Source organism: Leucoraja erinacea, chromosome 2 (genome assembly GCF_028641065.1).
Source record: "Leucoraja erinacea ecotype New England chromosome 2, Leri_hhj_1, whole genome shotgun sequence".
NCBI classification, from domain to species: domain Eukaryota; kingdom Metazoa; phylum Chordata; class Chondrichthyes; order Rajiformes; family Rajidae; genus Leucoraja; species Leucoraja erinaceus.
In genome coordinates, this window is record NC_073378.1 from 97210125 (window position 1) to 97228785 (window position 18661).

Below are 18661 nucleotides of genomic sequence, written 5' to 3' on the forward strand. Positions count from 1 at the left end.
TAAGACAGTGAAAGTGTACGGGGAGTCCTTTAAGGGGGGGAGGGATAGGGATGGAGAAGTGGAGACAACGTTCAAAAAGCCAGAGATACACGGCTGTGAAGCTCGGCAGACATTAACATTACCGGTTAGTTATCCTTGTTTCTGAAAACAATTGCTGACGTTTTTTTTCCCCTAATGAGCCAATGAAATTCACAACCTACGATCTTCTGGCGACCCTCTACCATTGCACCTACGGCACGAGAATTCTCGTTTCTTTCCATGGTGGCTTCATTCTGGTTCTTCATGTTTTTCTACATGTTGAAAAATTCACGGTGACCATAATGAGGCGGCGACTACCCAGCAACCAACTGCGAACATGTGGTGACCGTATAGGCGACTGCAGGCGACAGGCTCATAAGATTGTGTTGGCAAGTAAAGGTTCAGGAACGATGACTTGCATAAGTAAGAATACACGCATTGCATTTAAAAATAACTCTTACTTGAAGGCAGTTCCTGGTCTTAAATCTGAATTTCCTTTTGAATATTCATAACTGACACACAGACCTAATCTCAAAGTCAAAATTTCATATACTTAATCCCTCAATAAATATTCAATGTAAAAAACACTTAGAATTCAGCTTCAATCTTAGTGAACTAACACCTGCAGAGGCTATGTGTAGGAAAGAACTGCAGAAACGAGTTTAAAGATTAACACAGTGCTGGAGTAACTCAGCAGGTCAGGCAGCATATCCAGAAAGGATGGGTGACATTTCAGGTTGGTACCCTTCTTCAGACTGAAGGAGACTTCAGTTACTCCAGCACTTTGTCTACCTACAGCTGCTACTTCCTCAGCCTGTCTGCAAAACTCTGTACTGATCAGAATAAATCTGTTGTGACTGCAACAACAAAGAAAGGCTCCACTTGAAAGTGAAGGCTATTGCAGTTGGAAGGGAAGAATTATAGTCTAACGTCGTTTCAAAGACTATGGATTAGGCACCCGGTAATGAGCAAGCTTGGGTCTATCCTGTTGCTTGTGTGAAGATGAAAGTAATGGGAAAGTGTGTTGAACACACTGACTTCTGGAGAGCAGGTTCTATGGATTCTATGTACAGGGTCTTGGTGAGACCACATCTGGAGTATTGCGTGCAGTTTTTGGTCTCCAAATCTGAGGAAGGACATTATTGCCATAGAGGGAGTGCAGAGAAGGTTCACCAGACTGATTCCTGGGATGTCAGGACTGTCTTATGAAGAAAGACTGGATAGACTTGGTTTATACTCTCTAGAATTTAGGAGATTGAGAGGGGATCTTATAGAAACTTACAAAATTCTTAAGGGGTTGGACAGGCTAGATGCAGGAAGATTGTTCCCGATGTTGGGGAAGTCCAGGACAAGGGGTCACAGCTTAAGGATAAGGGGGAAACCCCTTTAAAGCCGAGATGAGGAGAACTTTTTTCACACAGAGAGTGGTGAAGCTCTGGAACTCTCTGCCACAGAGGGTAGTTGAGGCCAGTTCATTGACTATATTTAAGAGGGAGTTGGATGTGGCCCTTGTGGCCAAGGGGATCAGAGGGTATGGAGAGAAGGCAGGTACGGGATACTGAGTTGGATGATCAGCCATGATCATATTGAATGGCGGTGCAGGCTCGAAGGGCCGAATGGCCTACTCCTGCACCTAATTTCTATGTTTCTATGATTAGGACAGAGAATAAGTATTAACTATAAAATTAAGATTTGGGAGTTGCTGTGTTCAAGTTGCAAACAAAACAAGCAACTACTATTGAAACGGTACACCTCATATTTTTCAAATCACATCTGATGATGGCTGGTATTGTTGGAAATGTGACAGATATCCAAACGGGGTATTTTGGCAAAGCATTCATGTATGGTGAGTTAGGTTGCCTTGTGAGCTGACTGGATTTATTGTCTCACAATAAACCAGTAGCATTATACTTAAGCTGCTGGAGAAGTATTACAGAGATGGCTGAACTACATTCCCACTATTGTCATTAAACACATTGACAAGTGGGAGGCACCTTTGAGGTCTGGCAGAGTAACCTGTACCACGCTGGGGCCAGACATCAGCTCCCATACACCTCCTCATACTTCCCCCCCCCCCCCCATGAACATAGCCCCACAGAAGGACATTAAACTATCATCTCCAAGAATATCACAAATTGCTTAGCAAGACAGGCATCATCTCTCTTTCTCTCTCTCTCTCAGAACCTACGGAGAGCGAGAGAGAAAGGGTGACGTTTCGGTTCGAGACCCTTCTTCAGACTAAAAGTCACAGGAAAAGGAAACGAAAGTGAAATGAAAGTCCCGTGAAAGTCAGTCTGAAGAAGGGTCTCGACCCGAAACGTCACCCATTCCTTCTCCCCATAGATGCTGCCTGTCCTGCTGAGTTACTCCAGAATTTAGTGTCTACCTTTGGCTTAAACCAGCTTCTGCAGTTCCTTCTCACATATCTCCAACAACGTCACAGATCTCATCACTTCTGGCTATCTCCCCAACACAGCTTCCAACCTTACCATTCCCCCACTCCGTCCTGCCAATTTTTATCTCTTTCCCAAAATGCACAAGCAGGAGTGTCCTGGTAGAGGGCAGAGCTATTGTTTCTGCCTACTTCTGCCCCATTGGGCACATCTCCAAACACCAGTAACATCCAGATTCCAGCCTGCCATCAAACTCACTTGGATTATCTTTGAAACCTCTCACCCCTTTTTCCATGATGTCTACCACAAATCCATATCCTCCCACCCCTCCTCTTGCAACAATGACACCCCTCATCCTCAATTTCTCTGACTCTGCTCCCAAGAAGAGGTTTTCCATTCTAGGTTCTAATATTGATGTCCTTTCTTCACTAAACATGGTTTCCCCTGCTGTTGTGGATGGAGCCCTCACCAGTCACGTTTGTGTCCTGCAGTTCTCTTGTTCCAACTCCCACCCTCCCAAATGAAACAAGGAGAGTTCACTGGACCTCACCTTTCATCCTACCAGCCTACACAACCAACACATTATCATCTAACATTTTGACCACGTGCAATGCGATCCCACCAGTCGGTCATTTCCATCTCCACTCTTTTCAACAAGCCATTCCCTCCACAACTCATTGGTTTGCTCATCCCTTCCAACCTGACCAAACCCATCAGCAACAACAGCTACTTTCCTCTGCAACTACAGGAGATGTAACAACTGTCCTTACACTTCAATCCAGGCATTCCAGCAGCCCTTCCAGATGAGGCAGAGGTTCATATGCACCACAGCAAACCACATTGACTGCTTATAGATGCTCCTGATGTGACCTTCATTGTGTTGGTGACACCAAGCATAGACAAGGCAACCATTTCACCAGTATTTGTGCTCTGTCCACCAAGGTCTGCTGGACCTACCAGTTGCTGATCATTTTAACTCCTTCCCATAAAAACCATTCTGTCACTGGCTTCCTCCATTGCCAGAGTTAAGGTACATGCAAACTGGACGAACAGCACATATTCCACATGTGTAGCTTACAATACAACAGTAGGAACATTGAATTCTTATATTCAAGAAAAAACCCTCATGCCTTTTCTTTCTTGGGCCACATGCATCTACGCACACATTTCTCCCACCCCCCTCAATCATCCTGATCCTTTCCCCTCCTTTACACTAATTTCCATCCCCAAGTCGTTCATTTCCCTTTGTCGTCCCCTCTCACATATCCCTCTGCCTTTACATTTCACTCTTTATCCAACATCCTTTTGTTTCCTTTTCACATAGAGCACCCTTGCATCTTCCCTCTAATACCTTTGGTTTTTATGTTTAGCAGCCTCACATTTACCAACGTATCAAAGGCCTGTGCAAAACGTTGCTCTGCAGGTTCTTATTAAACCTTTCCCCAATCACCATAACTTATGCCCTCTAGTTCTTGATTCCCCAACCTGAGGGAAATGACTGTGCAATCACCCCTTCTAGTCCCTTCATGGTTTACACATCATTATAAGATTGTTCCTTATCTTCCTGTGTTCCACTGAATAAAGTCCCAGCCTCAAATCCCTGTAACATTCACGTAAATCTTCTTTGCACTCTTTCCAGCTTAATGGCATCTTTTCTATGGCAGGGTGACCATAATGAACATAATTTAACTAAATTGATGCAATCTACATGCTTCCAAATCTGTATTGAAGTGGTTGACTCTTAAATGCCCTCAGAAAGGTCTTCGGGCATAAGTTGGTTCAGGTAATTTGGGGACAAGTATTTGAATTTGCCAGTAACACCCATTTTGCTTGAATTATCAATTATTTAATTTAAGTATTGCAATCCTGCTGATAAAGCGACTATTTCCACTGTGTTGAGTGGATTTAATGTAATGTACCCAAACATGAAGAAATTGCAAACAATGTAAACATACTTGGAAGACTCTATGGGTGATGCTGCTTCTGAGTGAGAACACATCTCATTCATTACTGGAGGGTATAGTTCCTGATGCTCAGCTCTTATTAATATAAACTCCAAACCTACTATACTAACTAAAGACATGTCCACCACCAAGGATAATGTACAAGTGCAGCACTAATATTTTGCATGCTTTAGCAAATCAAATTCTGGACACATGCCTACTTGAGCCATTTTAATTCACGTCAAGAGTGTTACATATTTGAACTGAAGTTTACTTCTAGTCTTTATTACCTTAAATTAATTAGAATTAATTTACTATAGTTATGTGTCAAAATCTACCTCATAGAACTTGATTAATTTGCTAAATCATTTGTGATTTTTATTTTGTTTGATTCATACACATCCTGTCATCACTACAATTTCATCCAGGATTGCCTTTCAGCCATTTTAATCAGCTTCATTTTGGCACCTGTTCTCTTCAATCCCATCTTTCACCCATATGGCAATTCGATAACATGGTGTTGGTAATGTCCATGTTGTGCATATCGTGTACATAATGTTGATATTGTGCATTAGGAGACATGAAGTACAGGTGCAGAGAACAGAAAGAAAATCATAGCAATCTCAAGTCCGAGAATATCACAAACCAGATCACGTGGAAATCTGTAATTCTAATCACTGCAATGGAAGTCCATCCAAAAATGATTGTAGCTGGGAGAAGATTTTAGAGCTATAAATGAAGGAATATAAAAGTTGCGATCGCTGAAGTGAAATAGACAATGGGTAGGTGGGGACCCGGCATGTCCCGTGTTCAGAGATGGTAACGTTGGGGCATATTTTGTCAGGATGTAGAACTAGTCTTTCTCAGATTTGGTATACTTGGCGGCATAACCAGGTCTTGAAGTGCATAGCTGCAGCAATTGAGAGGAGAGCACGTGAATTCAGTGGGCATCAGGACTGACAAGGTAGCGATTCATTTTATCTATGAGGGAGAGAAAGGTAGAGGAGGGAAGTTTTCAGACAGATACAAGTTTGAGGGGGGGTTTGGGGGTGGGTTGGGGTTGGGGGTTTGTTCTGGGATGCCAGAACCACTGTTCAGCCTTCCCAAGGTGTCGTGGGCCTAACACACCGCAACACCAGTGAAGGGAGGTGCCTGCTTGATAACCCCTATACTTGCATCAATATGATTTGTTTTTTAAGAGCTAGTTAACATGTAGGTAGCTGTTTTTTGCATTCAGAGTTATTTTTTGTCTTCAGCACAATTGACATATTCAGTTAGTTAGATAATACTTTGGTTTTGGGCTTGGTTTTCTTAGTTGGGCACTTATCCTGGAGTTATAGCACAATACTGTTTTAATAATAATTTAAGATGACTCGGAGGTGGCTTTTCAGAAATATGCACAGGTTCCCTAAGAAAGCCAAGCTTGCAGAATTACTGCAGATGGCCTAAATTTAATGATGGAATTGTAGGACCTACTGAAGCCCATGACAGAAAGCAAAGAACAAACGACACCTTGTCTCGCGTTTATTCCAGAATCCCCTTTTACCTACATTCTCACCAATCATAAACCGTGTGCGGATAAGGCCAATTAGTGCATCTGACCTTGGAGTTGTTATTGTGCTGGACCTTCTTGTGAGGCTGCTGGCGAATCGCCAGGGGTGGCAGGCTGTATGCAAAAGCATCGTGGGCACGAAGGCGCCACAGAATGAATTACAGGGGAGGGATGTCAGCCTGGTGGTGGATGCAGGTTTAAGTGATGTGGCCAAATATCTTACTGTGCTTCAAATGTATAAGCAAATAAAACTTGACTGAATAACACAAGCAGATATATCAGCAAAGTTGGCTACAGACTTGGTCAATGAGGCACAAATTTAGGTGCTTTTTAAAAGGCTGAGAGATCACCTTTAGGAAAAGTATTCAATAACCTAGGCCTTTGCTAACTGGAAAGCTGTTGAAGTAATTATGTCCAGGTTGCCTGCATAGAAATTGGAAATAAAGATTAATGACAATGACAATAGGAAAAGGATAAAAGGTGAAATATATTACTATTGAGATACTGTTTATTAGCTAGGATAGGGTGATTGATAAATATGACTAGAGAAAAAAATAATTCTGGGTGTTCTCAAATTATACAAGGAAATTTAAGAATAGACAACTGTTAAACACAAAAATAGATAAAAATCAATTCACTCATTCACATGTGAAATTTTAATGGTTAGAATCCACAATTATCCATGGTCTCTTGAAATGTACTAATCCCATAAATTTATAATAATTCTCCACATTAACATATTTGAAATCACCTCCATTTCAAAGTTGCAAATGATCAGTGACTTGTACACTTATTGAAATATCAAGCGACGAATGCCTATTGTATACAATTGGACAATATTTTAAATAACTGAATAAACAATTTCCTCAATCACATGCAGAGAAAAAACAATTGCTACACAAACACATTTCCAATTTAGCTACGTTTCCAATCAAACAATCTTACTGTGCACTAAAAGCAAAATGCAAGTTTTCATCATCATCACGTTAAAATCAGTGTAAATAGACTAAGGTATTAACAATCCGGCGAATGCCAAAACTATACTGAATTTATCATTGATCAATACACAATGGTGCTTCATCAGAAGTTCACTTTAATCACACTGACAGGTGCAAAGGCAAGTAAAAGCATTTCCAAAGCTAGAGAAACAGTATGATCAGAAGGGACTGTGTTTCCCCCCCTGAGGAAATTAGTTTTGTTATTCACATCCATCAAGTACTTCTAAAACTTGAAGCTTTTACAGTATAGATATATGCAATCTCTCAGGTGACTATTCCTAGCAGCTGATCAAAATATCGATATCCACAAATTCCTTAAATCTATTCATTTTTGTCCTAGATAGAAAACATGTAACTGTCTTCTGAAAATTCACAAAGTACAGTACACTTTAACAAACCATTACATAAAAATAAATAGCATTGGCTTGTATTTAGTTATTATACTCCAACGTTTAATATTAGTAATGATCATCGATTAATCAAAATCTCTCCAATTTTAGATAAATGCATTTGCTGAAAATGGATTTGTCAAAGGCCAGTACATCGTTTTAACATTGCAAATTCTTGAGGTGGCCATTTAGTTTCATAACAATGCAAATTACCTTGCTTTCCTTTCAAAAATACATCCAAAGAATTGCACAAAATGGTAATTTTGAAAGCCACTATTAAGGAATCCTCTTGTGCTGAACAAGAGACTACAACCAGGATTAAGCTGCAGTCAAAGGGAGTGGCTACAATTCCAAAAAAAAATCAACCCTGTTCTCAGTTTCATTACAACAGGAAGGAGTAACAAAAAAAAACCTTAAATTCCACTTCAAAAATCATTATCTTGCAAGCAACTTGGGACTCGAGTTACAGGAAGTCTGAAGAAAATGCACAGGATGCATCAGAAATGCAATATTCTAGTAGTGGGACGTTTCTGAAAAATTATCCTACAGGAAAGCACTTGGGTTTGCTCGTGGATCTTTCTGGTTCCTGTATCTGTGCGTTAGCCAAACTCCCAATATCTGAAACAAACATACTTGCAAGTTGTTTTAATTTGGTAACACACGAGAACAAATAAAACAGTGCGAGTACTATCTCATGTTAAACATTTTGAATGCAATGACATAGAAACATAGACAATAGGTGCAGGAGTAGGCCATTTGGCCCTTCGAGCGAGCACCGCCATTCATTGTGATCATGGCTGATCGTCCCCAATCAATAACCCGTGCCTGCCTTCTCCCCATATCCCTTGACTCCACTAGCCCCTAGAGCTCTATCTAACTCTCTCTTAAATCCATCCAGTGATTTGACATATTATAAAAGAGTAATTTTTAACATTCATCATATCAATTATTTAAAAGGTAAGAACCTATCTCTGAATTTAGAAGTTGAAAAAAAAGCACAATGTTACAGGCCACTTTTGTCTGTAAATAAAACTATCCACACTTAGGATTCTCATATTTTGCCTGAGGAGCTTACAGCCCAACAGGATGAACAATGTATTCTCCAATTTTACGTAATACCTCCCCTTCGCCTCTCTTTCCTGTGCTGCCCCTTCCCAGTGTGCACCCATTTCTCCCATTTCCCAACCCCCACTACCACCTATCTCCCTCTATCTGGGTTTACACTTCACTCCTCATCGCTCCTCACCTTTTCTCCTTTGTCTACCCATCTGCCAATCAAAACTCCTCTCACCTGTAACTACCCATCATTTACCAGGATTTGTCTCACCCCATCAGTCAGGAGAGTCCCAGCCCAAAATGTCACCTATCCATTCCTTCCACTGATGCAGCCTGATCCACTAAATTCCTCCGCCACTTGTGTTTTACACAAGATTCCAGCATCTGTAATTCCTTACATCTCCACACTTAGTTTAAATTAGTTTAGGACTAGACCAAAATAAAACTTGATTTATGCCCCACTGAGCATGCTACTTTTAACATTTGCTTTCTCATTTTGTTTCTTCAAGTCAAGGTGTCAATCAAATCACACAAATTGTTTAATTTGAGAAATATATATTCTTGGTTTTGATGATTCCTGTATGGTTTTACATACAACCTTGAAATCATCATCTCATATATAAACTAAAACTGCTGTGTGACAATTGGAATAAAAACTATTTTAGTAAGAGTGTATCCGAAGAACTGTATCAAATCTTTATAAATACACAATGATCAAACTACTTCTTTCATTAAGTTATTTTAAACAATTTAGCTAACCTCAGTGAAGCTGAAGAAAAGTCCTATACCACCAACAAATCTCAGAACTTCACCGGCATAGGTTCTTAGAATTGGGCCACACGGCTTACAGGTAGAATTCGTACAATGCTGCAAAAACAAAGAGACAGAGATTATTTCCCATCACTATTCATTCACAAAATATGTTTTTTTTTAATTCTAAATAAATCTTGTGAACTTGTTGGACCATTTTTCCTCCCTTGAGGTAGGAACATCCCATCATTTGCTCAACATTGGGGGGCAAGCTAATATGCATTTCCCAAATCCAAAATGCCCTTAAGAATACTTTGTTCCATCCCCTCAAAACATTACAATACAACAATACAATACAATACAAAACATTGCAGTCCCAATGGTGGAAATACTTCTACAGTGATGCACAGGAATGGCAACATAATTTCAAAAGCAGGATAGTGTGATTTGGAAGAGAATATGCAGATTGTTGAATTCGTAGGTACTTTCTTCCCCTCTCATCTGGAAACTGATTGATTAGTAGGGTGTTACAATCCCTAAGATTTCACTACAATTGACATTCTTGGTTATGACCACTAGGTGAATTTGCTAACAATCAGACACATCTTCAGTTGTGTACCTCAACGTCACTGGGTGTTTCGGCCTTTTATCACAAGACACCCTCAGTCCAGGCAGGCCCACCGCAGGTTGATCAGTCCTGGGTGTGTGTCTTATTGTTAACCTCACGTGACAGCCCAGACAGCATCTTTCCTCTTCAGCCACAGCCAGTGACTGCTCCATTCGGCAGCATTGGCAAGTTCTTTTATTGCACTCCTTTGTGGAAGGCCATACAGATCTAGCTTTGAAGTAACCTAGTTCATATTTCTGCAGTGTAACTTGTAAAAAACATACACCACAGCTACAATGGAAAGGAAGATAATGTTTAGAATGAGGAATTGGATACCAAAATAAGCAGACGGCTCGTTTGAGTTTTATTAAAGCGGCATTCGTCTAAATGTACAAAGTATTCAATCTGCAGTTAACAGATGGTGGAAAGCCTTCAAAAATCAAGAGCCTAGATATATGCTGTAATATATCCAGAAATATGATTATACCGACATAATTTACAAGTAGCTGCTTTACTTAAGCTACAGATCCATGGGAAGTTTCCTCAAGGATGTTGATGGTGAGGAACTCAGTGACTCAAGGACTACAGCTGGAAGCCTATCAGTTTCCACTGCCTTTAGTTTCAACAGTATTAGTTTATCCTTTTCCTGGTATCAGTCCTCCAAATACATTTGTACAATAGGAGCTATCGCAGTGAACATTTTATATTATGATTCTCAAAAACCTCCAGAGACTTGATGGGCCGAATAGCCTAATTCTACTCCTATTCCTATTCCTTATGACAATGGCGATCTTTGCATCAGGAAAGATATCATAATATCGGAATAAGTAAAACTGCAACACCGGAGGAGTCCATTCGGCTCACTTTGTTCATGCCAATGCTACTTGTATACCAGTGTTCAAATTGAACATAACCAGTCTAGTGGCCTCCACAGAAAGCCTTAAAAGGAGCTAGTGTACTTTGGCACAGAAATAGAGGAATGCAAATGTATGGGTAATTGTCATCAATTTCCATTGAACAGCAACTGCATGGAAAAAGTCTCCAGTATGTTATTTCATTTGAAGAATTCAATTTCCATATGACTAATGTCAAATGCACTGATATTTATTTGTACAGATAATTTCAACATTATATCAATAGACATTGAGTTTAAGAGTTATGAACAACTTGTCAGGTGTTCTAGATCTATTCATTATTGATTGTCAGCTTGCTGGGGTTCACAGAATCTAGGGTCTTCTCAATTACCCATAAATTATGGAAGTCATCCGTCTGGTCTTTTAGTTAATCGTCATTCTCTTGCCTTCAACCTAGATATGGCAACTTCCACAAAATCCCGAGAAGCAAATGACCCATTTCCAAGATGTATGATTCCAAAGCACTGCATAGCAACTGTGCTCTGTGTCTGTGCCTTAACATTAAGACAAGCAGCTGAAATAATCTTTGTAGATTTAGGCTACTTTTAAGTAAAGACCAAATTTAAATTTGTTTTTGTAAACAAATACGAAACTGAACAGTGGTATCAGTGACCAATAAAAAAAAACTCTTGACACTAATCTAAAAAGAAACAGAACTTCTTGCTTCAGAAATATCACACATGCTGTTCAACAACAGACCCAAGGGATTTTGATGATTACAAATACATCTCATCAGCACCACTGTCCAGTTTTGTATCAGTACCAATACTATCAAGTATCAATTGGATTAAGACGATTAAAGAAAAACATTTTAAATTGTTCTTTACCTGTAATTTATTGAAAAGCCCAAATTTAGACTGATAATCTCATTTGCATATCTTAATGTTAACGTGACGTGAAGTATTAAGATTCCCAGAAAGAAACCACCTTTACAGCGAGAGTGAAAGCATTAAGGAAGAAGCCTGAAGTGGTGCTACAACAAAAGGGTGTATTTGTCTTTAATGTTCAGGCACTCATTTCTGAACAATACTGTCATTTTTCTGTCATATTGGTCAAACAAATGCACAACATTGTGCTGAATTAATATAGATTTAACACCCCCAAGAAAAACATGCTGGATTTATATACCCCCCCCCCAAAGGACAATTAAACACATTGATATATATTTTTCAAAGTAGCTTGTTCACTTACAGCATTGCAGGTATCATTTACGCTCACTTCATTAAATCCACAGCACTTTAAGTATCCTTCCACATCTCCTCGGGTTTCTACTGATTTGTTCCATCCCACTTCCAGAAAATGGTTCTAAAAGAAAAATAAATTACTTTGGTGGGCAAATAATTTGCAAAAATAGCTTATGTAAGATGCACTATTAATCTTTCACAGATTCCATAAAAGCTTCACAATGCCTGCTAAAATAGTTTAGTGTCTTGTTAATGTTGCATCATTACCATTGTATTTAAACAACTTGGCAATAAACAGGAAAGGACTAAAGCAATATGAATGAGTCCAAAATCACAATGCTGAGGCTCAGTGGTATACATTTAGCTTGTATATAGTCTCATTTTGGGGGCATCAACAAACCATGTTTTTTTTTTAATGCAGATGCTGGAAATCTGAAATAAAAACAAAATGCTGGAAAAACACAGCGTCTAATAACATCCATGGAAAGAGAAAAGTTAATGTTTCAGTCTGGACCCTTCATCAGAATTGAGCGAGAGAAACAAGCTAGTTTTGGTAATAAAGAAGGTAGGGCAGACAGTAGGGGCTTTTGTAAAATAATGTGATGGTTAAAATCAGATTATAATTCTTTGTGTAATGTGTTGGTAATGTTGTGTCATCTGGTCTCTGGTCCATGTGCCCAGCAGGTCAGACAATACTAGAGGAAAAATTAAGGATGGCAGGTAAAAAAAAAGCTGGTTCTTATACAAACAGAAAGAGTTATCTAAACTTGGAGAATTCAACATTAAATCCTGTAGGCTCCAATATGCCCAGGTGGAAGACGAGATGTTGTTCCCCAAGCTTGCATAAGCTTTGTTGCAACAATGGAGGAGGCCAAAGATAGAAAGGTCTGTGAATTAACACGACAGACAACTGGAAACTCAGAGTCACTTCTGTGGACAAACCGCAGATCACCCAATCACCACTTGGTTTCTCCAATTTAGAGGAGGCCATTTTGTGAATGTTGAACCACTAGATTGGAAGATTTGAAGTGATTGATGTTTGGGCTCCTGGTTAGGGCTCCTGGATAATGGTAAGGGGACAATTGAAAGCAGAGATGGTGCACCTCCTACAGTTGCATGGGAAATATTCATCCGGCTGGGCAGGATCAGAGCCCGATGGACCCAAAAATAAACAAAAGGAAAAAACATATCTGGCCATTACTGGTATAACACAAAATGAGATTAAAACAGATATCTTATTCCACTTATTTTATTTAGCATTTGAAACCTTTAACAATATTTAACTGACATCTACCCCCCATCTTATTACAAACATTTAAAGTTGAGTATTGCTGCTTTTCAATTTTATTATTCTTTCATTTTGTTTGTCAGTCTGGAAGAAGTTAACCAAGTGAGCACAATTCCTCCTTCCGAGCAAGATTCAGTAGGGTTTGAAGATTTAGGTGATTTTTGTCCTGCGTCTCACTGGCAAGATCAGCAGAAAATGTGTCACATGTTATGCCTTACAACCATTTCTCCATCAGGTACCTCAGTGGGTCTGGAGTTACATCTAAGCCAAGGATAGAATCTTCCTTCCCCGAATGACAGTGCATCTGGTGGTTTCTCAAAAAAAGTGGTCAGCGTCACAAAGCAGGAAAACAGGCCCTTCAGACCAACTTGTCAATGCTGACAAAGTTACCACCATCTTAGGTAGTCCCATATCTAATAAACCTTTCCCATTCATGTACCCTGTCTACATGCCTTTCAAATGTAGTTATTGCATCTACCTCAACCATTTGCTCTGACAGCTTGTTCTATATACCTACCACCCTGTGTGGAAAAGGTTGCCCCTCAGGTTCTCATTAAATTCTTCCCTTCTCGCCTTAAACCAATGCCCTCTAGTTCTTGATGCGTGTACCCAGGGGAAAAGACTATACATTCACCTGATCTATTCTTCTTCAAGATCAGCCTCCCGTGCTCCAAAGAAAAAAGTCATGGCCTACCCAACCTCTTCCTATACCTCGGGCCCTCAAGTCCTGGCAACATCCTCTTAAATATTCTCTGCAGCCTTTCCAATATAATGGCATCTTCTGATAAAGGGTAACCAAAACTGAACATTATACTCTAAGCGTGGCTTAACCAATGTATTTTAGACCTGTAACATAACGTCCCAATATCTATAGTCAATCCATAGCTGATAAGCCAGAAGCCTTCTTCACCACTCTATCTACCTACGATACCACTTTCAGGGAAATATTTATTTGTACTCCAAAATTTCACTGCCTTACAACACTCCCCAGGGTATCACTGATCATTGAAGATCCTACCCCATTTTAACTTCCTAAAATGCAAACCTCACACTTATCTGACGTAAACTCCATGAGCCATTCCTTTGCCCACATTTCCAGATGATCAATATCTCGCTGTAATTTGTTATAACCATCTTCTGTCAATTATACCACCTAGCTTCTATCGCTTCGCAGTGTCCTTGGATATACCCAATGGCCTTGAATATAACTGATCAAGTGATTTGTCCAACTTCATACATTTTAGGACATCCAGCATCTCCTTAACTGTAATACAACTGTCCCCAGGATATTGCCAACAATGTTCTTTAGTTCCATAGTCTTCATGTCTTTCTCAGTGGTAAAAACAGAGGAAAAATATTTATTGCCGACCTTACCCATCTCCTGCAGCTCCGCATATAGATATCACTTAAGTTTATGAAAGGCCCCATTCCCTCTCTGGTTATCCCTTTCCCTTAATCTCTATATTACTAAAACTCTCATCTTGTTTGTTTCCCCGGTTTGTATTTGCGCAAAAACAGTACACGATAGTACTACAATGTTTGGCCCACCTTACTTACAATTGTCCGGTGATGTAAATTAAACAAGTTCCGTTCAGATTGATGGTATATTTTACACGTCATTGACGTTTAAAATGTAAAAAATATACAAACAGAATTTCCAAATAATTATGTACCAGTTGGAGTTTAAATCTAAATTCCCTTGCTCCATGCAGGATTTAAATTTCCCTCTGACCAAAAATCATTTGGATACGAGGTAGACATAAAATGCTGGAGTAACTCAGCGGGACAGGCAGCATCTCTGGAGAGAAGGAATGGATGACGTTTCGCGTCGAGACCCTTCTTCAGATTCTTCATTTGGATATTACTTCAGTAACCACCATTATGCAGCTGCCTGCATACTGTTCAGATCCAAGGTAATCAGTGCAAATGCTAACACAAAATCTCATTATTAAATGCAATGTGCAAGTAATGCCTGAGCAGGATAAAGGTTAGTTCACAACAAAGCAAAGGGGAACTTAAAGCCATTTCCAAATTTGTGAAATGAAGAATAAAGAATTTCCTCACCTGTTGATTTTCATTGAGCGCTAGGCTGGCACAGGAAATTGAGAATTGCACAACAAACACCAAGAACAGAATGATCATGTACTAATAGCCAGCAGTCAAGGAAGAAAACCCTTTGATATACACGATACAGTACAAATACAGATACATACACATACTGAACTAACTCCATGAAATCAAATACTGTTTAAAAAATTCTGGTTATAAAATGAGGCATAATTGTCACTTTTAATTTACATTTTAAAATAATATTAAAGTTTAAAAAAATAATCCCTGCACAAAACTCCTATTCTGATGCAACAAATATTATTCAACCCCAAAATGAATGTTCTGCTTACCAATTGGATTAAGTAATTAGAAAAATCTCACGCATTATTATTTTCATCTCAATATATTAACAGATCGGAAATAAATCAAGGTGACTGCTGGTGAAAGGTAAAGAAGAAATTGCAATGTGAACATTGCAATCATGCTTGCTCACGGAAACATTCCTCTTTCGGTTTAGGTTTATTATTGTCACATGTCTCGAGGTATAATGAAAACCATTGTTTCGCATTCTACCCATTCAAATCAGAAAATACCAAACACAAATACAATCAAGCTGAACTCCAGTGCAATAGTTAGAGCGAAGGGATAGATCCCGAGTGCTCTTTAAACAAATGCTGCCTGACCTGCTGCATATTTCCAGTACTTTGTTTATTTGTCTAGCACATGCAGGTTTCTTGAATCTCATCTCACAAAATGTTTGGACCACAAGCAAAAAGGATAAAGTAGCAATTGTATAAAGTACTTTCAGTCCATCAGAATATCGATTATTTTTTTAAATGGAAATGGATGGGCCGCTCCAAAGGGGCCTCACAATATCCAAAGTGTTAATCACGGCAGACTTACATTATGTAACAGTGATAATTTTTTCAGCCGACTAAAAAAAAAAATCCTGACTCGGCAATTCAAGTTTTCTCTATCATTCTCTGCTCCAAAATTATAAATATATTAACCACGCTTTATGGGATCACTTTTCTAAAATGAAATAAGCCATTCAAATTCTAGCCATTGTTTCAGACAAGTAAGTAAAACTGAAATCTTAACATTTAAATTGCTTAGGGCTTTTGAATCATGGAATAGGTAACATTTTTTAGTTCCAATGAACTGTGATGATGGAGGCGAGGTGTGGAGGTATGATGAAATGGAAAATACATCTATTTTTAATTGCAATTCAGGTTTGAGAGGACTGGATAAGCCACGTGTAATTGAGATGGTCATGTTGAGGTTTCGTCTCAAAACAAACAAGATCCACTTCAAAAATCTTCAGATGCTGGAGCTGATCTGAATGAGGGAGATCTCACACCTTTGATGGAAGGCAGCAAAATGATGCATAACCAAAGTTTAATTGCAGTGTTTTTAAACAAAACAATTTACCTTTTAAAAATATGGCAGTTTCAAATCTAAATCCAAAATATCATTTTGAGTAATGTAACTTGTGTAGATTATTAGATGACTAAGAGACGTTCCACTGGAATACATTTCAAGTTAAAATTGTAGCTACAGAATGTTTTATCAATGAATCTCATTGGAATTTTAATCATGAAAATCTAGACAAATAATATTAATTTATTGAATAATATTCCTTGCAGAATCCCAATCAAATTTTCTGTCTTTCCCTAACTGAATTCATTCTCAAAATGAATCCTTTAATTTCACTCATTTACTGAGCATACACTGCAAGGGCCAGGAAGCGAGTGGGTAAGATCATCTCTGACCCCTCTCACCCTGTCCACAACTCTTTGAATCACTTCCCTCTGGAAGGCGACTATGGACTGTCAATGCTGCCGCAGCCAGACATAAAAACAGCTTTTTTTCCCCACGAGTAGTAGCTCTACTCAATAACCAAATATCTGTAGCCTCTTTTTGCTCTGATATTTTATTTAATTCACATGTTTAATGAATAATGTTTATTATTAATGTTTAATGTTTTATGTGTCATTCCTAACTGTCACTGTATGTCGTGTTGTCACTTGCGGGCGGAGCACCAAGGCAAATTCCTTGTATGTGAATACTTGGCTAATAAACTTATTCATTCATTAATTTTACCCCCGTCAAAAGATGCCAAGGGAACATACATGAATACAAACTATGCCCTTCTCTTAGTGGAATAAGTGAATATTCCTGTTCGTCCCCTTTCCTTACAGCACTTGCTGATACATCGATGACCATCTTGGTGCTGCTCCATCACATATGGAACAATCAACTTCCCCCCTGTCATAACTTGGACGTACACAATTCTGACTATCGATCAATTCAAATCACAACTCAAAACACACCTGTTTAGATTAGCATACCCGACATAACTTCCACCATGTTCACCCTGATTTTAATGACTTTTGCTAATCTAAACAAGTGCGTTTTGAGTTGTGATTTGAATTGATCGATAGTGTCCAGGTGACGGATGGGAGGTGGGAGAGTGTTCCAGAGACGTGGGGCAGAGCAGCTGAAGGCTCTGGCACCCATGGTGCTGAGTCTAAATGTGGGGACAGTTAAAATTGTAGTTGAGGAGGAACAAAGTGACCGGGAAGGAGTGTACGGTAGCAGCAGGTCAGAGAGGTATTGGGGAGCAAGGTGGTGTAGGGCTTTGAAGGTCAGCAGTAAAATCTTGTAGTTAATCCGGTGGTGCACATGGAGCCAGTGGAGCTGAGTGAGGATGGGTGTGATGTGGTCCGATGATCTGGTGCGGGTGATGATCCGGGCTGCAGAGTTCTGAATGCATTGGAGGTGATGAAGAAGTTTATTGGAGGTGCAAGTGAGGAGGGCGTTGCAGTAATCGATGCGGGATGTGACCAGAGCGTGGATGAGGACTTTTGTATTGTATTTGGAGAGGGAGGGGCGGAGTCTGATGTTGCGGAGATGAAAGTATGCAGAACGTGTGATATTGCTGATGTGGGGGCCAAAGGAAAGTGTACTGTCCAGAATGACGCCAAGACTTTTGACATGGGAGGAGGTGGGTATGGGTGAGCCATCAACTGAAATGGTGAACGGGTGGGTTTTGGAGAGTGTGGACTTTGAGCCAATTAGCATGATTTCTGTTTTATTTCCATTGAGTGTTAGAAGGTTGAGTGACATCCAGTTGCTGATAGCTTGAAGACAGGTGGTGAGGGCAGTTGGGGGAAGGGAGGCGTTTGGTTTTGTGGAGAGGTAAAGTTGTGTATCATCGGCGTAGCAGTGAAAATTGATTCCAAAATGACGGAGAATATTGCCAAGAGGTTGAATATAGATGATAAAAAGCAGTGGCCCCAGCACCGATCCCTGAGGAACACCATGGGTGACTGTGGCAATTGTGGATGCGACTTTATTTCCCTGGATGAACTGTTTTCTGTCGTGTAGCTAGGACCTGAACCAAAGTAGTGCATTGTTGTTGATGCTGGTGGCAGATAAACGTTCCAGAAGAATTGGGTGGGAGATGGTGTCAAAGGCTGCTGTGAGGTCGAGGAGAATCAGGATGGATAAGTGGCCG

General features: G+C 39.7%; 1 protein-coding gene across 1 annotated transcript in view; it reads right to left on the reverse strand.

Moving 5' to 3' along the window:
• Positions 1-6543: 6543 nt before the first annotated feature.
• tspan13a (tetraspanin 13a) overlaps positions 6544-18661 on the reverse strand; it is a 47474-nt gene continuing 35356 nt past the window's right edge. The window contains exons 3-6 of the mRNA XM_055661743.1: positions 15157-15237; positions 11812-11925; positions 9109-9216; positions 6544-7911 (exon numbers count right to left, since the gene is read on the reverse strand). Coding sequence (XP_055517718.1) covers positions 7837-7911; positions 9109-9216; positions 11812-11925; positions 15157-15237 — 378 coding nt within the window. The 3' untranslated portion in view covers positions 6544-7836. The remainder of the gene's footprint in view (positions 7912-9108; positions 9217-11811; positions 11926-15156; positions 15238-18661) is intronic.